Genomic DNA, 23,294 nt, shown 5'->3' with positions numbered 1-23,294 from the left:
AATGAAGATATAGAAAAAAGAAGGAAAAGTAATAAGGGAAGAGGAGAAATGGAAGAGTTTTTGAAAGGGGGTTAGGGAGAAATTATTGAAAAATTACGGAAGAATATATGATGGTGAAGAATAAACAATAAAAGAGGAAATAGAAAAAATTGGGTAAAGAGAATTGAGAAGTGTAGGAAAAGATTAATATCTTTGCATTAACTCCAAATGTAAAGAAGAAAAAAAAAACAATAGCAAAACATTTCCAATAGATGTTTCTCCGGGGAAGAATACTTATCCAAGTGAAATTCAGTGAAGGTTTTTGAAGATTCAAATCTAGGCGTGAAATGGAAGGCCAATGGATTAGCCCAAACAACCAGGTGGCTTTATGGTATCAAAGGTCTTCAGTAGTATTTTAATAGGCCAGGTTGTGTGTGTGTGTGTGTGTGTGTGTGTGTGTGTGTGTGTATTAGTTTGAGAACTTCTATGATGCGTGATCTGGAAAAAAAGGAAGTCTTAAACTTACAACAATGAAAATGAAGAGTCATGGTGCAAATGGAAGCATCAAATTTACTACAAGGACTCTCTCTCTCTCTCTCTCTCTCTCTCTCTCTCTCTCTCTCTCTCTCTGTTCATTTTTTTTTCAAATGTACGAGATTTTGCAGTTACCTTTGTTAATGACAAAATATAGTACTTTTTTTGGTAACTTGAAAGGCATATGGGATAGATAATTAAAAAAAAACTGAAAAATCTTGATTCTATTCAACGTTTACTCAAAACTATATTCAGGAAGATGTCAAGATAGAGGAAGAATATGTTTTTCCTCACCCTTGAAAATAGAGAGAGAGAGAGAGAGAGAGAGAGAGAGAGAGAGAGAGAGAGAGAGAGAGAGAGAGAGAGAGAGAGAGAGAGAGAGAGAGAGAGAGATAATAGATTTATGCAAAGTTACAAGATAAATAAAAATATGACGTAATTTAAAAGGGATATATATATATATATATATATATATAGATAGAGATACCTGTAGTTAAGGATATTTACTAGAAATTAAATACCCTTAACTCTTTCAGAGCCAGTGGTTTTCGGCAAAACTTCTGAAGTAGTAAAATTCTTTCAAGACCACACAAGCCCTACCTTGTTTATGTATATTAGAAAACTCTTATTAAGATCTTTCCATTAAATACCAACTTCATAGATTTGGGTGATTTCAAATGATAGTTTCCTTTCTCGAAATTTTGACTAAGTCTCCAATGGCACTGAAAGGGTTAATGATACGCCACATAAGCGTAAAATTACTCGTCAACAGGAAATAGATTGCATCATTCTTTTGTGTTGATATTCTTATTTGAAACCGAGGGCCATAGCAGACGAATATAATAGACGGCCTTTCAACAACACACTAAAACGTGACTTTTTTCCAGTTAAAAACCTTTGGAAGGATTTTGATTTCAGCACTAGGCTCGTAGGAAATTACCTTGCAAAGTCATCATCTTAAATAAAGAGAGGTAGGAAATGAGAGAGATTCTCTCTCTCTCTCTCTCTCTCTCTCTCTCTCTCTCTCTCTCTCTCTCTCTCTCTCTCTCTCTCTCTCTCTCTCTCTCTCTCTATATATATATATATATATATATATATATATATATATATACATATATATATATATATATATATATATATATATATACATATATACATAAGTATATATATATATATATATATATATATATATTATATATATATATATATACATATATATATACATATATACATAAGTATATATATATATATATATATATATATATATATATATATATATATAGATACATATGTATATATACAACAACACATACAACCGTTTCTAATCCACTGCAGGACAACAGCCTCAGACATGTCAGTTCAGGTCTGGGGTTTGGCCAGTTTTCCATCACCACGCTGGCTAGTGCGGATTGGTGATGGTGGGATATTTTCGTCTGATCTCTTATGGCAAAGCCAACCTAGTATGGGTAGCACTGACTAGTAGAGCTTTGCTGATCATAGGGATACGCAAACCCTTTCACCACGTTAAGCTATTCCCACTCAGAAAGGGTAATATAATATATATATATATATATATATATATATATATATATATATATATATATATATATATGTATATATATATATGCATATATATATATATATATATATATATATGCATATATATATATATATACATATATATATATATATATATATATTATATATATATATATATATATATATATAGTAGAAAGGGTACTATATATATATATATATATATATATATATATATATATATATATATACGTATATATGTATATATATATATATAAATGTATATATATATATCTATATATATATACATATATATTGAAAACTATTATTCCTTTAAATAACGCCATAAGATTTATATATATATATATATATATATATATATATATATATATATATATATATATATATAATATGTATATATACATATATATATATATATATATATATATATATATATATATTGAAAACTAGTATGATGTAATGGGTTATTCCTATAAATAACGCCATAAGATTTTTATATTTGAAATTGCAACTTTAGCTTCTCAAATTAAATACATGTAATGATTACTTTTTTTCATATCTATAACAATAGTACGAAAACAACTGAATAATATACATGAAATGGAGAATACCTAGGGTGAAAAATGCCAGAAGATGAAACTATTATTTAGATGAAATCGTATATATATATATATATATATATATATATATATATATATATATATATATATATATATATATATATATATATATATATATATATATATAGATATATATATATATATATATATATACATATATATATATATATATATATATATATATATATATATATATATATATGTATGTATGTATATTCGTTAGGCTATTGAATCAAATTTTATCAGAGAATAATGCTGAGGGAAGCTTTCTGTAGTGCGCAGTTTCTTGTACAAGAAGTTAAATCTTGCTACAAATGCTTTTTCAGTAAACATATTAACTTAATTCTCGTTCCCAGGTTTATATATGACTGATCTATCTTAACGTTATTATCAATCTTGATATATTTTGTATATTCCTTATTATTTCTCATAAAAATATCATTCATTATTTCTTTATTTCCTTTCTGCATTGGCCTGGAGAACTTGGACTTGCTGTATCTGTTTTTCTAACTATGGTTTTAGCATAGCTGGTAACAATGATAATCATTATATACTGGAGTATTCATATCCTATAGTCTTCAAACTTAAGGATTTTATATCCCTTTATACACATACATATACAAATTCTTCTCAGCAAAATTTATACACCATTCATCACTTCTTGCACTCAGAGATTCTTCAACAGCTGACTCTAAGGCAGTGTTTTCTCGTGAAATACTTCATAACATTAGTAAGTTCTGATATCTTTATGATAGAATCTTAAAAGTGACATCGAATACTTACACACACACGACATCACTCCTATCCCTAGACCTGGATAGTAAAGTTCGTCCTTTCCAACACCTCCTCCAGTCCAGCTAGCGGCTGTGGCCACTACGAGTATCCTCTGTCTTGCTCCCAAAACTTCAATGTCTCTACACGTATTTTCCCATATATATCCTTTACCAGACCAAACCATTTATCATCATGATCATCAGGTGTTACTATTCCACTGCAGAACAAAAGCCTCAGCCATGTCCTTCCCCTTGCGTCTATTTATGGTCATTCTGTGCCAGTCCATATCCAGAAACTTTCTTAGTTCGTCAATCCATAGCCTTCTCTTCCCTTCCCTTGGTTATTTTGCAATATCTAGGGATCCATTATGTTATTCTTAGCGTTCATCTAGTGTGTGCCCTTCTACTTATATATCCTGAAGATATCCATTTATTTCTCTTACGTATTGTTGGAATAACCTCAACTTTAGTTTGCTCTCGTATCCAGGTTGCTCTTTTTCTGTCTCTTCGTTTATTTGCAACATTATAATTTCCAAAGCTCTTTGAGTTGTAACCAGTTTATGTTCTAAGGCTGTGATACATCATATAAATATATATATATATATATATATATATATATATATATATATATATATATATATATATATATATATTATATATATATATATATATATATACTGTATATATATATATATATATATATATATATATATATATATATAAATATATATATATCTATATATCTATATATATATATATATAAATATATATATATATATATATATATATATATATATATATATATATATATATATATATTTATATGTATATATATATATATATATATATATATATATCTTTTTACTCTATATTTTTGTGTATGCATGTATATACATTTATAAACATATTGTTATTGTAATTTGTAAATATAAATTTATATAGATATACATATATATGTGTGTATATATATATATATATATATATATATATATATAGATATATATATATATATATATATATATATATATACGGTATATATATTTATATATATACAATATATATGTGTGTATACATATATATATATATATACAATATATATGTGTGTGTATATATATATATATATATATATATATATATATATATATATATATATATATATATATATATATGTATATATATGTTTATATGTATATATATGTATGTATGTATATATATATCTATACATATATCCTGTTATTTCAATAACAAACAAAGTACATGCTACAATTAAATAGACATAATCATTATGTGTATTTAGAAAATTGAAATACTGTCTTATGTTAATTTTTCTAACCTCTAAAGTTTGATGAAGACATAAACGTCATCGAACCAGGGTTTTATTCGAGGTCAACCGCTGGCACTTCCTTTGCATGACCTCACTACGTAAAGCCTAAATGAAGATGATTTTCACGCAGTATAAAAGCGCAGGCAGAGGCAGCTGAAGGCACAGTTCCACTGATTCCTTCTCCAAACGAAGATCTCTTCTAGATAATGGTAAGAGTTACTGTTTCCCATCACTCATTTGGGTAACATAAATGCTTTCATAGTTCATGATCTTTCATATTCATAAGTTGTTACCTAGAATTGCTTTAATGTAAATAGGCTTTTATTTTTTTCACTGACAATAAGTTGAAACATCTTTTAGCAAGTTGTAAAAGGATGTTCACTGATGTGAAGGCAAATGACAAATTTACCTAAAAATAAAAATAAGATGAATAGAAAAGGAATGTTCTAGTGTTTCTTGAGCTTAAACAATTGGAAGCATAAAATGAATATTTTAATGGATTTTCTTTATAATATTAACTCAGGGCACTCTCGACAGAAACTTCATATCATCAGATAAGTAGAAAGCCTTGAAATATGATTACAAAGATGAAAACTATTGCAGTGTTCATTATGGTCATGGCAAGAATATGCGAAGGTTTTCGTAGATTCCTGACTCAAATGAATTTACATAATTCTTTAAATACAAAAAAATATTTGATTATTTTTTTCTTTTCAGAAACTTCTGCTGATAACCGCCTTAGCCACAGTCGTGGCCCTGTGCCATGCAGGTGGTAGTAAAGGCGGATTTGGAGGAGGTGGATTCGGAGGAGGTGGATTCGGTGGTGGTGGATTTGGGGGTGGAAAAGGTGGCTTTGGAGGTGGATCTTTCGGAGGCGGTCATGGAGGTGGCATTGGCGGTGGATCCTTTGGTGGCCGATCATATGGAAGCGGTGGCTTTGGAGGTGGATCTTTCGGTGGTGGACACGGAGGAGGATTTGGAGGTGGTGGATTTGGAGGCGGTAAAGGTGGATCCTTCGGAGGTGGATCTTTCGGAGGCGGTCATGGAGGCAGCTTTGGTGGAGGATCTTTCGGTGGCCGATCCTACGGAAGTGGTGGTATTGGAGGTGGATCTTTTGGTGGTGGACAAGGAGGAGGATTTGGAGGAGGTAAAGGAGGATCCTTCGGAGGTGGCTCTTTTGGTGGTGGACACGGAGGAGGATTTGGAGGCGGTAAAGGAGGATCCTTCGGAGGTGGCTCTTTTGGTGGTGGACATGGAGGAGGATTTGGAGGAGGACATGGTGGTTCCTTCGGAGGTGGACTCTCTGGTGGTCGACGATATGGATAATACGTAAATGTTTTATAAATTATAAAAATAATGATTAAATACGACAATTTTTATACTTTTTTCTCTAACCCTTTTTCATATTTAAAACAACAAATGAAATGATTCAGATTTATTTCAAGGCGATCAAGGTTTAATCTCACAACTCAAAATAAGATATACCTATAGGTACTCAAATATATATATAAAAAAAAAAACGTTTTAAAATGAACCTGAAAATGTGTGGAAAATATTTCAGATATTTCTAAACTTAAAACAATAATATATTTTTATTGTTCTGTTTACTTTTGATTAAGTCACAGCAGAAGAAAAGTGACAAGGTTCACTCTCACTCTTCCTAATATCATCATTGATTTTTTCTTCGACTTACTCCAAGAACTTCAATGCCTCCAAATGCATTTTGCCATTATACGCTTTACATGATCAAACTATTTGATATTACAGTATATTAACTTTTTTATCATATTATCATATCTCCCTGTCTTTCTCTTCTACCTTCCTTACTCCGCTTGTATTATGCATATAATTTCCTCCTTTTAACTTCAACTTTGACTAGATAATACATTTGTTATACATCTGAACTTTTACTTCTATCGGCACTTTTCTTTTCTGGTACTTTCAGCGATGAAGGTACCTTCTTCATTTCAATAATCATGCAATCCATGTCTTCTCCCTTAGCAAAAATTCCTTCAATCTTACATTTACCTACACTGTTAGATAAAAAACTTAATTTTAATCGGAAATTCTCCGTAAAAAATTTACTGATCTCAGCTGTATTTTAGTGAAATACAAGCTACCGTAATTTTGCCATATTTTGATATCATCTTTTACGGGTTAGCGACTGTAATATCACTCCTTTACGTCAATATATTCGTTTTTAAAACGGTAAAAATCCTGAAATAAATGTTATCAGGCATTTACCATTTTTTAATGCAAATCTTTAACTTTATACATCATGAACTCCTATACGTGTTCCACTTATATTTTTAATCAGAGTTCCATCTCATTGGGTCTCGTTTATCCTCATAACCTTACTCTCCCTTACACTCACTTAAAATTCTCCTTTCCCAAATGAACACCAATGTTTTCTATTATAGTCTTCCTCTATAACTCCATTTATCACTTGCTCTACACCATTCCCAAAACAATTCAGATCGAAAGTTCCGCTTCTTATAGAACGATTTTTCCCCAATTTTGATATTAATCATAATCCCTCTACAATGAACATTAGGTGTATAATAACAAATGTCGAATAAGAAGAATTAATATAAGAGTGCAAGGGAGTTTTAAATGTGGCAGTGTAGAATGAACGGATGACAATGGATTCACTGAGATAGCTTGATTCAGAAGTGCTGTGAGGTAAGAGGAAAAAAAGGCCTAAAGCGGATATATAGAGAGTATGAACGATATATTTGAAAGGAAATGTCTCAATAACTCCTAAGTGTGAGAATGCCTAAGGAATATGGGTGAATGGAGCCATAGGCGCAGAGGAGTTTGGCACTCTTTGCATAAGCCTTCAGTATTAGTGTGTGAAGCGTCAGTGGGGAGGACGTTTTACTGTGCAGAGAGTCAATCCATGATTCTATGATCAGAAAATTAATGTGAATCCTATAATCATACTGTTTCCTTCTTCATTGTCTCTTATTTTCTACAATTTCCTTGCGTGTTGCAGTACTGCAAAAAAAAAAAAAAAAAAAAAAAAAAAACCACCACTCCCCGGGCTATTTGGGGTCTTTCAACTCATGGATATTGTCAAGGGTACTAATATTTTCTTTTCGATTCATCATCCTACCGGAGTGATATCAGGTTTTCCAACGGCCTCTGCAGAATAGGTTCATTTATGGGTAATTCCTCCAGCAAGTAGATAGGTTTATCCACAACTCAACAGTTAAGGAAGAAATGCTGCAAAAACCTATAAGTAAAATTTTCTACTGTAGCTGAATAGAAATTAGTGAAAAGAGCAAAAAAGGTGAAATTTAAACAAATCAATCTAGGTTAAAGATACATAGGTAGGAATCTATTAAGAGTTCATAAAGTTGTAAAATTAAAGGTAGAAATGCAAATAAAAAATCTAGGAAGAATGAAAAGTTGCCTTATTTGAGATTACATTCATATGGAGAAAAGATGAATTGTCTGGGGCAAAAGCTGTCTGTTGTTGATGGAATATATTAAAGATACTTTACAATAATGAGCGATCCGAATAAAATATGAGTTAGAATGGACAGGATTATCTTAAGGATATTTGAAAAAGTGATAGCTAAATTAGTAAAGATATTCAATTTAAAATGTGAAACACTGATACACCCGTGAAATTAATGAAATTACTACTAAGCCAGTTGTCATGTGGTGCTAATGTAATAGAGTGGCAACCCAAGTTTATAAGGTACCTATGAATAATGGAACCTTACCAAAGGAAACGAAGAAATGGATATTTGTTCGATTCTATTAATATAAAATGGGTTAGGGGAAAAAAAAGACATTTACTTAATTCTCGTTCCCAAGTTAATATATGACCGATCTATCTTAACGTTATTATCAATCTTGATATATTTTGTATATTTCTTATTATTTCTCATAAAAATATCATTCATTATTTCTTTATTTCCTTTCTGCATTGGCCTGGAGAACTTGGGCTTGCTGTATCTGTTTTTCTAACTATGGTTTTAGCATAGCTGGTAACGATAATAATCATAATATACAGTAGTCATATCCTAAATTTCTCAAACTTAAGGACTTTATATCCCTTTACACACATACATATACAAATTCTTCTCAGCAAAATTTATACACCATTCATCACTTCTTGCACTCATAGATTCTTCAACAGCTGACTCTAGGGCATTGTTTTCTTGTGAAATACTTCATAACATTAGTAAGTTTTGATATCTTTATGATAGAATCATAAAAGTGACATCGAATACTTACACACACACACGACATCACTCCTATCCCTAGACCTGGATAGAAAAGTTCGTCCTTTCCAAAACCTCCTCAGGTCCAGCTAGCGGCTGTGGCCACTACGAGTATCCTCCGTCTTGCTCCCAAAACTTCAATGTCTCTACACGTATTTTCACATATATATCCTTTACGAGACCAAACCATTTATCATCATGATCATCAGGTGTTACTATTCCACTGCAGAATAAAAGCCTCAGCCATGTCCTTCCCCTTGCATCTATTTATGGTCATTCTGTGCCAGTCCATATCCAGAAACTTTCTTAGTTCGACAATCCATAGCGTTCTCTTCCCATCCCGTGGTTCTTTTGCAATATCTAGGGATCTTTTATGTTATTCTTAGCGTTCATCTGGTGTCTGCCATTCTACTTATATATCCTGAACATATCCATTTATTTCTCTTACGTATTGTTAGAATATCCTCATCTTTAGTTTGCTCTCGTATCCATGTTGCTCTTTTTCTGTCTCTTTGTTTATTCGCAATATTATTCTTTCTATAGCTCTTTAAGTTGTAACTAGTTTATGTTCTAAGGCTGTTATCACATAAATTTATATATATATATATATATATATATATATATATATACATTCATATATATATATATATATATATATATATATATATATATATATATATATATATGTACATATATATATATATATACATATATTTGTACTCTATATTTTTGTGTATGCATGTATATACATTTATGTACATATTATTATTGTAATTTACAAATATAAATTTATATAGGTATACATATATATATATATATATATATATATATATATATATATACATATATATATATATATATATATATATATATATGTGTGTGTGTATATGTGAGTGTAAATATATATATATATATATGTATATATATATATATATATATATATATATATATATATATATATATATATATATATAAAATATATATGTGTGTATGCATATATATATATATATATATATATATATGTGTGTGTGTGTGTGTGGATATATGTGTGTGTATATATATATATATATATATATATATATATATATATATATATATATATATATATGTATGTATATATATACATATATATATACATATATCCTGGTAATTCAATAACAAACAAAATACATTCTACAATTAAATAGACATAACCATTATGTGTATTTAGAAAATTAAAATACTGTCTTATGTTCATTTTTTTAACCTCTGAAGTTTGATGAAGACATAAACGTCATCGAACCAGGGTTTTATACGAGGTCAACCGCTGGCACTTCCTTTGCATGACCTCACTACGTAAAGCCTAAATGGAGATGATTTTCATGCAGTATAAAAGCGCAGGCAGAGGCAGCTGAAGGCACAGTTCCACTGATTCCTTCCCCAAACGAAGATCTCTCCCAGATAATGGTAAGAGTTACTGTTTCCCATCAACCATTTGGGTAACATAAATGCTTTCATAGTTCATGATCTTTCATATTCATAACTTGTTACCCAAAATTGCTTAAATGTAAATAGGCTTTTATTTTTTTCACTGACAATAAGTTGAAACATTTTTTAGCAAGTTATAAAAGGATGTTCACTGATGTAAAGGCAAATGACAAATTTATCTAAAAATACAAATAAGAAGAATAGAAAAGGAATGTTCTAGTGTTTCTTAAGCTTGAACAATTGGAAGCAAAAAATAAATATTTTCATGGATTTTCTTTACAATATTAACTCAGAGCACTCTCGACAGAAACTTCATATCATCAGATAAGTAGAAAGCCTTGAAATATGATTACAAAGATGAAAACTACTGCAGTGTTCATTATGGTCATGGCAAGACTATGCGAAGGTTTTTGTAGATACCTGACTCAAATAAATTTACATGATTCTTTAAATACAAAAAAAAATATTCGATTAATTTTTTTCTTTTCAGAAACTTCTGCTGATAACCGCCTTAGCCACAGTCGTGGCCCTGTGCCATGCAGGTGGTAGTAAAGGCGGATTTGGAGGAGGTGGATTCGGAGGAGGTGGATTCGGTGGTGGTGGATTTGGGGGTGGAAAAGGTGGCTTTGGAGGTGGATCTTTCGGAGGCGGTCATGGAGGTGGCATTGGCGGTGGATCCTTTGGTGGCCGATCATATGGAAGCGGTGGCTTTGGAGGTGGATCTTTCGGTGGTGGACACGGAGGAGGATTTGGAGGCGGTGGATTTGGAGGCGGTGGATTTGGAGGCGGTAAAGGTGGATCCTTCGGAGGTGGATCTTTCGGAGGCGGTCATGGAGGCGGCTTTGGTGGAGGATCTTTCGGTGGCCGATCCTACGGAAGTGGTGGTTTTGGAGGTTTTGGTGGTGGACACGGAGGAGGATTTGGAGGAGGTAAAGGAGGATCCTTCGGAGGTGGCTCTTTTGGTGGTGGACACGGAGGAGGATTTGGAGGCGGTAAAGGAGGATCCTTCGGAGGTGGCTCTTTTGGTGGTGGACATGGAGGAGGATTTGGAGGAGGACATGGTGGTTCCTTCGGAGGTGGACTCTCTGGTGGTCGACGATATGGATAATACGTAAATGTTTTATAAATTATAAAAATAATGATTAAATACGACAATTTTTATACTTTTTTCTCTAACCCTTTTTCATATTTAAAACAACAAATGAAATGATTCAGATTTATTTCAAGGCGATCAAGGTTTAATCTCACAACTCAAAATAAGATATACCTATAGGTACTCAAATATATATAAAAAAAAAAAAACGTTTTAAAATGAACCTGAAAATGTGTGGAAAATATTTCAGATATTTCTAAACTTAAAACAATAATATATTTTTATTGTTCTGTTTACTTTTGATTAAGTCACAGCAGAAGAAAAGTGACAAGGTTCACTCTCACTCTTCCTAATATCATCATTGATTTTTTCTTCGACTTACTCCAAGAACTTCAATGCCTCCAAATGCATTTTGCCATTATACGCTTTACATGATCAAACTATTTGATATTACAGTAGATTAACTTTTTTATCATATTAACATATCTCCCTGTATTTCTTTCTCTTCTACCTTCCTTAATCTGCTATGCATATAATTTCCTCCTTTTAACTTTAACTTTGACTAGATAATACATTTGTCATACATCTGAACTTTTACTTCTATTTGCACTTTTCTTTTCTGGTACTTTCAGCGGTTAAGGTACCTTCTTCACTTCAATAATCATGCAATCCATATCTTCTCCCTTAGCAAAAATTCCTTCAATTTTACATTTACCTACACTGTTGAATAAAAAACTTAATTTTAATCGGAAATTCTCCGTAAAAAATTTACTGATCTCAGCCGTATTTAAGTGAAATACAAGCTACCGTAATTTTGCCATATTTTGATATTATCTTTTACGGGTTAGCGACTGTAATATCACTCCTTTACATCAATATATTCGTTTTTAAAACGGTAAAAATCCTGAAATAAATGTTATCAGGCATTTACCATTTTTTAATGCAAATCTTTAACATTATACATCATGAACTCCTATACGTCTTCCACTTACATTTTTAATCAGTGTTCCATCTCATTGGGTCTCGTTTATCTTCATAACCTTACTCTCCCTCACACTAAGGGACCTGGGGGAACCCAAACAAAAAATAAGGCAATAAGTTAAGGTAAGGTACACTCTCTTAAAATTCTCCTTTCCCAAATGAACACCAATGTTTTCTATTATAGTCTTCTTCTATAACTCCATTTATCACTTGTTCTACACTATTCACAAAACAATTCAGATCGAAAGTTCCGCTTCCTATAGAACGATATCTCCCCACTTTGATATTAATCATAATCCCTCTACAATGAACAGTAGGTGTATAATAAAAAATGTCGAATAAGAAGAATTGATATAAGAGTGCAAGAAAGTTTTAAATGTGGCAATGTAGAATGAACGGATGACAATGGGTTCACTGAGATAGATTGATTCAGAAGTGCTCTGAGGTAAGAGGAAAAAAAAGCCTAAAGTGGATGTATAGAGATTGTGAACGATATATTCGAAAGAAAATATCTCAATAACTCCTAAGTGTGAGAATACCTAAGGAATATGGGTGAATGGGGCCATAGGCGCAGAGGAGTTTGGCACTTTGTTCATAAGACTTCAGTATTAGTGTGTGAAACGTCAGTGGGGAGGACGTTTTAATGTGCAGAGATTTCAGCACTAGGCTCATAGGAAATTACCTTGCAAAGTCATCCTCTTAAATAAAGAGAGGTATGCAATGAGAGAGATTCTCTCTCTCTCTCTCTCTCTCTCTCTCTCTCTCTCTCTCTCTCTCTCTCTCTCTCTCTCTCTCTATATATATATATATATATATATATATATATATATATATATATATATATATATATATAAATATATATATATATATATATATATATATATATATATATATATATATATATATACATATATACATATATACATATATACATATATATATATATACAACAACACATACAACCGTTTTTAATCCACTGCAGGACAACAGCCTCAGACATGTCAGTTCAGGTCTGGGGTTTGGCCAGTTTTCCATCACTACACTGGCCAGTGCGGATTAGTGATGGTGGGATATTTTCGTCTGATCGCTTATGGCAAACCAACCTAGTATGGTTGGCACTGACTAGTACAGCTTTGCTGATCATAGGGATACGCAAACCCTTTCACCATGTTAAGCTATTCCCACTCAGAAAGGGTACTATATATATATATATATATATATATATATATATATATATATATATATATATATATATATATATATATAAATATATATATATATATATGTATATATATATATATAAATATATATATATATATATGTATATATATATATATATATATATATATATATATATATATATATATATATATATATATATATTTATATATATACATATATATATATATTGAAAACTAGTATAAAGTAATGGTTTATTCCTTTAAATTACGCCATAAGATTTATATATATATATATATATATATATATATATATATATATATATATATATATATATATATATATATATATATATATATATATATATATATATATATATATATATATATATATATATATATATATATATTAAAACTAGTATATTCCTTTAAATAACGCCCTACGATTTTTATATTTGAAAGTATAACTTTAGCTTCTCAATTTAAATACATGTTACGATTACTTTTTTCATATCTATAACAATAGTACGAAAACAACTGAATAATATACATGAAATGGAAAATACCTAGGGTGAAAAATGCAAGATGAAACTAGTATCTGGATGAAATTATGAATATGTATATTCGTTAGGGATATATTTTTATTATGGTAATGAAACATAGCTATTGAATAAAATTTTATCAGAGAATAATGCTGAGGGAAGCTTTCTGTAGTGCGCAGTTTCTTGTACAAGAAGTTAAATCTTGCTACAAATGCTTTTTCAGTGAACACATTTACTTAATTCTCGTTCCCTAGTTTATATATGACTGATCTATCTTAACGTTATTATTAATCTTGATATATTTTGCATATTTCTTATTATTTCTCATAAAAATATCATTCCTTATTTCTCTATTATCCTTTTTGCATTGGCCTGGAGAACTTGGGCTTGCTGTATCTGTTTTTCTAACTATGGTTTTAGCATAGCTAGTAACAATGATAATCATAATATACAATAGTCATATCCTAAATTCTTCAAACTTAAGGATTTTATATCCCTTTACACACATACATATACAAACTCTTCTCAGCAAAATTTATACACCATTCATCACTTCTTACACTCATAGATTCTTCAACAGCTGACTCTAGGGCAGTGTTTTCTTGTGGAATACTTCATAGCATTAGTAGATTTTGATATTTTTATGATAGAATCATAAAAGTGACATCGAGTACTTACACACACACGACATCACTCCTATCCCTAGACCTGGATAGTAAAGTTCGTCCTTTCCAACACCTCCTCCAGTTCAGCTAGCGGCTGTGGCCACTACGAATATCCTGTCTTGCTCCCAAAACTTCAATGTCTCTATACGTATTTCCCCATATATATCATTTACGAGACCAAACCATTTATCATCATGATCATCAGGCGTTACTATTCCACCGCAGAACAAAAGCCTCAGCCATGTCCTTCCCCTTGCGTCTATTTATGGTCATTCTGTGCCAGTCCATATCCAGAAACTTTCTTAGTTCGTCAATCCATAGCCTTCTCTTCCCTTCCCGTGGTTCTCTTGCAATATCTAGGGATCCATTATGTTATTCTTAGCGTTCATCTGGTGTCTTCCATTCTACTTATACATCCTGAACATATCCATTTATGTCTCTTACGTATTGTTAGAATATCCTCAGCTTTAGTTTGCTCTCGTATCCATGTTGCTCTTTTTCTGTCTCTTTGTTTATTCGTAACATTATTCTTTCCATAGCTCTTTGATTTGTAACTAGTTTATGTTCTAAGGCTGTTATACATTACACAAATTTACATATATATATATATATATATATATATATATATATATATATATATATATATATATATATATATATATATATATATATATATGTGTGTGTGTGTGTGTGTGTGTGTATTTATATACACACATAAATATATATATATACATATATATATATATATATATATATATATATATATATATATATATATATATATATATATATATGTATATGCACATGTATATGCATATATACATAAGTATATGTACACACACACACACACACACACATATATATATATATATATATATATATATATATTTGTGTATGCATGTATATACATTTATATACATATTGTTATTGTAATTTATAAATATAGATTTATATAGATATACATATATATGTATATATATATATATATATATTTATATATATATATATGTGAGTGTATATATATATATATATATATATATATATATATATATATATATATATGTGAGTGTATATATATATATATATATATATATATATATATATATATGTGAGTGTATATATATATACATATATATATATATATATATATATATATATATATATATATTTATATATATACAATATATATGTGTATACATATATATATATACATATATATAGGTGCATATATATGAATGTATATAAATATATAAATATATATATATATATATATATATATATATATATATATATATATATATATATATATATATATATATATGTATATATATATATATATATATATATATATATATATATATATATGTGCATATATATGGATATATATATATACATATATATATTTATATATATAAATATATGTATGTATTTATATATATACATATATATACATATATCCTGGTAATTCAATAACAAACAAACTATATGCTACAATTAAATAGACATAATCATTATATGTATTTAGAAAATTAAAATACTGTCTTATGTTAATTTTTTTAACCTCTGAAGTTTGATGAAGACATAAACGTCATCGAACCAGGGTTTTATACGAGGTCAACCGCTGGCACTTCCTTTGCATGACCTCACTACGTAAAGCCTAAATGGAGATGATTTTCATGCAGTATAAAAGCGCAGGCAGAGGCAGCTGAAGGCACAGTTCCACTGATTCCTTCCCCAAACGAAGATCTCTTCCAGATAATGGTAAGGGTTACTGTTTTCCATCAACCATTTGGGTAACATAAATGCTTTCATAGTTCATGATCTTTCATATTCATAACTTGTTACCCAAAATTGCTTAGATGTAAATTGGCTTTTATTTTTTTCACTGACAATAAGTTGAAACATCTTTTAGCAAGTTGTAAAAGGATGTTCACTGATGTAAACACAAATGACAAATTTATCTAAAAATACAAATAACATGAATAGAAAAGGAATGTTCTAGTGTTTCTTGAGCTTAAACAATAGGAAGCAAAAAATAAATATTTTCATGGATTTTCTTTATAATATTAACTCAGGGCACTCTCGACAAAAACTTCATATCATCAGATAAATAGAAAGCCTTGAAATATGATTACAGAGATGAAAACTATTGCAGTGTTCATTATGGCCATGGCAAGACTATGCAAAGGTTTTTGTAGATTCCTGACTCAAATTATTTTACATAATTCTTTAAATACAAAAAAAAATATTCGATTATTTTTTTCTTTTCAGAAACTTCTGCTGATAACCGCCATAGCCACAGTCGTGGCCCTGTGCCATGCAGGTGGTAGTAAAGGCGGATTTGGAGGAGGTGGATTCGGTGGTGGTGGATTTGGGGGAGGAAAAGGTGGCTTTGGAGGTGGATCTTTCGGAGGCGGTCATGGAGGTGGCATTGGCGGTGGATCCTTTGGTGGTCGATCATATGGAAGCGGTGGCTTTGGAGGTGGATCTTTCGGTGGTGGACACGGAGGAGGATTTGGAGGTGGTGGATTTGGAGGAGGTAAAGGAGGATCCTTCGGAGGTGGATCTTTCGGAGGCGGTCATGGAGGCAGCTTTGGTGGAGGATCTTTCGGTGGCCGATCCTACGGAAGTGGTGGTATTGGAGGTGGATCTTTTGGTGGTGGACAAGGAGGAGGATTTGGAGGAGGTAAAGGAGGATCCTTCGGAGGTGGCTCTTTTGGTGGTGGACAAGGAGGAGGATTTGGAGGCGGTAAAGGAGGATCCTTCGGAGGTGGCTCTTTTGGTGGTGGACATGGAGGAGGATTTGGAGGAGGACATGGTGGTTCCTTCGGAGGTGGACTCTCTGGTGGTCGACGATATGGATAATACGTAAATGTTTTATAAATTATAAAAATAATGATTAAATACGACAATTTTTATACTTTTTTCTCTAACCCTTTTTCATATTTAAAACAACAAATGAAATGATTCAGATTTATTTCAAGGCGATCAAGGTTTACTCTCACAACTCAAAATAAGATATACCTATAGGTATTCAAATATATATATAAAAAAAAAACTTTTAAAACGAACCTGAAAATGTGTGGAAAACATTTCAGATATTTCCAAACTTAGAACAATAATATATTTTCATTGTTCTTTTTACTTTTGATTAAATCACAGCGGAAGAAGTGACAAGGTCCAGAATCACTCTTCCTAATATCATCATTAATTTTTTCTTTGATTTACTCCAAGAACTTCAATGCCTCCAAATGCATTTTGCCATTATACGCTTTACATGATCAAACTATTTGATATTACAGTAAATTAACTTTTTTATCATATTAACATATCTCCCTGTCTTTCTTTCTCTTCTACCTTCCTTATTCCGCTTGTATTATGCATATAATTTCCTCCTTTTGACTTCAACTTTGACTAGATAATACATTTGTCATACATCTGAACTTTTACTTCTATCGGCACTTTTCTTTTCTGGTACTTCCAGCGATTAAGGTACCTTCTTCACTTCAATAATCATGCAATCCATATCTTCTCCCTTAGGAAAAATTCCTTCAATCTTATATTTACCTACACTGTTAGATAAAAAAACCTAATTTTAATCGGAAATTCTCCGTAAAAAATTTACTGATATCAGCCGTATTTTAGTGAAATACAAGCTACCGTAATTTTGCCATATTTTGATATCATCTTTTACGGATTAGCGACTGTAATATCACTCCTTTACGTCAATATATCCGTTTTTAAAACGGTAAAAATCATGAAATAAATGTTACCAGGCATTTACCATTTTTTAATGCAAATCTTTAACTTTATACCTCATGAACTCCTATACGTCTTCCACTTATATTTTTAATCAGAGTTCCATCTCATTGGGTCTCGTTTATCTTCATAACCTTACTCTCCCTTACACTCACTTAAAATTCTCCCTTCCCAAATGAACACCAATGTTTTCTATTATAGTCTTCCTCTATAACTCCATTTATCACTTGCTCTACAGTCTACACCATTCCCAGATCGAAAGTTCCGCTTCCTATAAAACGATTTTTCCTTACTTTGATATTAATCATAATCCCTCTACAATGAACAGTCGGTGTATAATAACAAATGTCGAATAAGGAGAAATGATCTTAGAGTGCAAGGGAGTTTTAAATGTGGTAATGTAGAATGAACGGATGACAATGGGTCCACTGAGATAGCTTGATTCAGAAGTGCTGTGAGGTAAGAGGAAAAAAGGCCTAAAGCGGATGCATAGAGAGTGTGAACGATATATTCGAAAGGAAATATCTCAATAACTCCAAAGTGTGAGAGTGCCTGAGGAATAGGGGGTGAATGGTACTATGGGCACAGAGGAGTTTGGCACTTTTTTCATAAGCCTTCAGTATTAGTGTGTGTGAAGCGTCAGTGGGGAGGACGTTTTACTGTGCAGAGAGTCAATCCATGATTCTATGATCAGAAAACTAATGTGAATCTTATAATCATACTGTTTCCTTCTTCATCGTCTCTTATTTTCTACAATTTCCTTACGTGTTGTAGTACTACAAAAAAAGAAATAAAAGAAAAAAAAAACACTCCCCCGGCTATTTGGGGTCTTTCAACTCATGGGGATTGTCAAGGGTACTAATATTCTCTTTTCGATTCATCATCCTACCGGAGTGATATCACGTTTTCCACCGGCCTCTGCAGAATAGGTTAACTTATGGGTAATTCCTCCAGCAAGAAGATGGGTTTATCCACAACTCAACAGTTAAGGAAGAAATGCTGCAAAAACCTTTAAGTAAGATTTTCTATTGTAGCTGAATAGAAATTAGTGAAAAGAGAAAAAAAGGAGAAATTTAAACAAATCAATCTCGGTTAAAGATACATAGGTAGGAATCTATTAAGAGTTCATAAAATTGTAAAATTAAAGGTGGAAATGCAAATAAAAAATCTAGGAAGAATGAAAAGTTACCTTATTTGGGATTACATTCATATGGAGAAAAGATGAATTGTCTGAGGCAAAGGCTGTCTGTTTTTGATGGAATATTTTAAAGATACTTTACAATAATGAGCGATCAGAATAAAAGATGAGTTAGAATGGACAGGATAATCTTAAGGATATTTGAAAAATTGATAGCTAAATTAGTAAAGAAATTCAATTTAAAAAATGAAACACTGATACACCCGTGAAATTAATGGAATTACTACTAAGCCAGTTGTAATGTGGTGCTATTGTAATAGAATGGAAACCCAAAGTTTATAAGGTACCCATGAATAATCGAACCTTACCAAATATAAAATGGGTTAGGGAAAAAAAAGACGTACACTAGGAGAGACGATCAGGAAGAACACATTATATTTAGAAAAAGGAATATAATATCTAAATCTAATCACCTTCATAAATACTTATTCTAGAAGTTAAAAATTGTAAGAAAGGTTGCATATGGTGTACTAAACGTAGACCTCAAAAAAACTCCCAGTCAAATTGATATCGAGGCAATCTGGAGAATGATATGAATTAATGGTATAAGAGATAAGAGTTTGATAATAAATATAAGCTATTATAATGACAGTTGAGTATATATATTAGAATGAGTAAATGAAAGATTGAAATCTTTCGCATTAAAATGAGTTCAAGAAACGAGTTTCTTTTGAATAGATTGACATGAGAAATCAGAAAAATATTAAAAATATAGTCAAATATGTGCGATAAGAATATTAGCTATGAATATAGCGTAAAATACTTTATTTTATAGGATGATACAGCACTTATTAGTTATAATAACACTAATAAAACAGATGACAGAAAATGTAAGTAAGAGTAAGAATGCAAGGGCAGATGGAAACTAGGACTATGGAGCAACGAATGAAAATGGCTGAGTCATACATGAATGTGGGAGGTAATATAACAGAATATGTTATGAAGAAAGAAAAGAAAAGTAAGAACATGTTACGTTGGAAAGATGGCTTGATTTTTGCAATTGATTGGTACGGTTCGAATTACCTAAGAAAAAGAAGATAGGAATTTATGAACGGATTCGTCCGACTATATTCAAATATAAAAACCAAATTTTAAATTTTTACATCACATATGTTGTATAGAAATAGTTGAAAAAAAACCTTGTCAAATGGAGAGTTACATAAAAAAAAAAGTGGTAAAATGTTAATTCACGGTAGCTCGTAGCTGAAAGGATGAATAAAACTTTTTCAGATGATTTGATCATGTGGAGAGAATGGGCAAAGATATGTTAGTGGAAAGCTCAAACTTGCAGCAAAGGTTTTGTGTTGAACAGGCTGATATAATTCTTTTATTGTTTTTATATGAAATATCTGTTTTGGTGTTGTTACTGTTTTTAAAACATTTTATTAACTATCAATTATTTCTCATATCGTTTTTTTATTTCCTTATTTCCTTTCCTCAATGGGCTATTTTCCCTGTTTGAGCACTTTGGCTTATAGCATCTTGCTTTTCCATCTAGGGTTGTAGCTTAGCTAATAATAATAATAATAATAATAATAATGATAATAATAATAATAATAATAATAATAATAATAATAATAATAATAATAATTAGTGTTAGGAGAGAGGAAAGGACTATCTAAAACAGTTGGATGATTGATGCAAAAGACACAATAGAAAGAAAATACTCAATAAAAAGGATATCTAAGAAAATACGCAAAAAAAATGGAAAAAGGTAACGTGCAGTATGTGTGGAGGGTTTGACTTGTTACTAATGAACCTTAAAGAATCACGAATTAACCAGCAGGCAAAGTACAAATATCATATGACGGATGAGTTATTTGTGTGATCACCTGACATGAAAAGCAGCTTAATTTGTTATACATATATATATATATATATATATATATATATATATATATATATATATATATATATATATATACTGTATATATATATATATATATATATATATATATATATATATATATATATATATATATATGTGTGTGTGTATGTGTATGTGTGTGTTTACATATACATAGATATATTTATATACATTTATATATATATATATATATGTATATATATGTATATATATGTATATATATATATATATATATATATATATATATATATATATATATATATATATATATATATATACACAAACATGCACTCATAATCTATGTCCTAATATTATAATAACAAACAGCATACAGGTCACGAATAGATGGATTTAATCATTGTTGGTATTAAAAAAAAAAGATTGACTTTTGCTAAATGCTTTTCACCCACAAAGTTCGATGAACACAAATCAGCCATGGAAGCAAGTTTTGGCACAAGGTCAACCACTTGCCCTTCTTTTGCATGACCTCACTTCTTAGAGCCAAACTGAAGTTTCTTCACCCAGTATAAAAGCGCTGGTGGAGGCAGCTGAAGGCACAGTTCCACTGATTCCTTCTTCAAACGAGTATCTCTTCTGTATAATGGTAAGGGTTACAGTTTTCCATCAACCATTTAGTAACATAAATGCTTTCATAGTTCATAGTCTTTCATATGCATAAGTTTGTTACCCACAGATGTTTATTTGTAAATAAGATTTTATTTTTTGTCTTATCCACAATAAGAATAAAGAATTTTCAAGAAAGTTGTAAAATTATTTTCATTGATGAAATGGCAAATGACAAATTTATATCAGAACGTCATAAGTACAAAAGAGAGGAATATTATAGGAATATATTTATTTTTCGGGAAGAAATTCCATACATTTGTCTTCATAATAGTAGCTCAGAATACTTTTGACAAAAGCTTTCTATCACCAAGTGATTAGAAACGCAAACACCCTTAAAATCTAAGTTATTAATTAGAGATACAGTTATATAATGACGAAAACTTACAATGTTTGCTATGGTCTTACCAGGACAATACGAAGGTCTTTTTTTATTCCTGACTCAACTGAATTTACTATGTTTCTTTGATTATATTAAAAGATTCGATTCATCTTTTCTTTTTAGAAACTTCTGCTGGTCAGCACCTTTGCCACGATCGTGGCCCTGTGCCATGCAGGTGGTAGTAAAGGCGGATTTGGAGGAGGTGGATTCGGAGGAGGTGGATTCGGAGGTGGTGGATTTGGAGGTGGAAAAGGAGGTGGCTTTGGAGGTGGTTCCTTCGGAGGTGGTCATGGAGGTGGCTTTAGTGGTGGATCCGTTGGTGGTCGATCATATGGAAGCAGTGGTTTAGGAGGTGGATCTTTCGGTGGTGGACACGGAGGAGGATTTGGAGGTGGTGGATTTGGAGGAGGTAAAGGAGGATCCTTCGGAGGTGGATCTTTCGGAGGCGGTCATGGAGGTGGCATTGGCGGTGGATCTTTTGGTGGCCAATCATATGGAAGCAGTGGTTTTGGAGGT

At 30.9% G+C, this 23,294-nt stretch overlaps 3 protein-coding genes across 5 annotated transcripts in view; all 3 read left to right on the top strand.

Annotated features, from left to right (window-relative positions):
• The first annotated feature begins 4,954 nt into the window (after positions 1-4,954).
• Positions 4,955-11,624, top strand: LOC137654997 (uncharacterized). Of its 3 annotated transcripts, XM_068388896.1 has the most exons (4): positions 4,955-4,996; positions 5,505-5,673; positions 5,770-6,069; positions 11,530-11,624. In XM_068388896.1, the coding sequence occupies exons 1-4, from the start codon at positions 4,994-4,996 to the stop codon at positions 11,595-11,597; spliced, it is 540 nt and encodes a 179-aa protein (XP_068244997.1). In that variant the 5' UTR covers positions 4,955-4,993; the 3' UTR covers positions 11,598-11,624. The 3 variants fall into 3 exon arrangements, with proteins under 3 accessions (XP_068244997.1, XP_068244995.1, XP_068244996.1); XM_068388894.1 differs by having other exon boundaries at positions 5,505-6,069; XM_068388895.1 differs by lacking the exon at positions 11,530-11,624 and having other exon boundaries at positions 5,505-6,134.
• A 1,487-nt stretch (positions 11,625-13,111) lies between these two features.
• LOC137655210 (acanthoscurrin-1-like) lies at positions 13,112-17,813 on the top strand. Its single transcript, XM_068389093.1, has 3 exons — positions 13,112-13,185; positions 16,631-16,709; positions 17,220-17,813. Exons 1-3 carry the CDS (start codon positions 13,112-13,114, stop codon positions 17,811-17,813), a joined length of 747 nt encoding a protein of 248 aa, XP_068245194.1.
• A 2,910-nt stretch (positions 17,814-20,723) lies between these two features.
• Positions 20,724-23,294, top strand: part of LOC137655209 (uncharacterized) — a 3,069-nt gene continuing 498 nt past the window's right edge. The window contains exons 1-3 of the mRNA XM_068389092.1: positions 20,724-20,735; positions 22,272-22,376; positions 22,902-23,294. The exon at positions 22,902-23,294 is cut by the window's right edge and continues 498 nt beyond it. Of these exons, the coding sequence (XP_068245193.1) occupies positions 20,724-20,735; positions 22,272-22,376; positions 22,902-23,294 (510 nt within the window). The remainder of the gene's footprint in view (positions 20,736-22,271; positions 22,377-22,901) is intronic.

The sequence above is a fragment of the Palaemon carinicauda genome, chromosome 16 (genome assembly GCF_036898095.1).
Source record: "Palaemon carinicauda isolate YSFRI2023 chromosome 16, ASM3689809v2, whole genome shotgun sequence".
NCBI lineage: Eukaryota > Metazoa > Arthropoda > Malacostraca > Decapoda > Palaemonidae > Palaemon > Palaemon carinicauda.
Note: the sequence above shows the minus strand (reverse complement) of the source record. Positions and strands in the feature narration are given on the sequence as shown.

Coding starts and splice junctions, on each gene's coding strand:
- LOC137654997 (XM_068388894.1), top strand. Junction 6,070..11,529: donor ATTTGGAGGAGGACATGGTG/GTTCCTTCGGAG, acceptor GTGGACATGGAG/GAGGATTTGGAGGAGGACAT.
- LOC137655210 (XM_068389093.1), top strand. CDS start 13,112: ATGGGTGAATGGGGCCATAGGCGCAGAGGAGTTTGGCACTTTGTTCAT. Junction 13,186..16,630: donor TCAGTATTAGTGTGTGAAAC/GTCAGTGGGGAG, acceptor ATTTTCATGCAG/TATAAAAGCGCAGGCAGAGG. Junction 16,710..17,219: donor AAGATCTCTTCCAGATAATG/GTAAGGGTTACT, acceptor TTTTCTTTTCAG/AAACTTCTGCTGATAACCGC.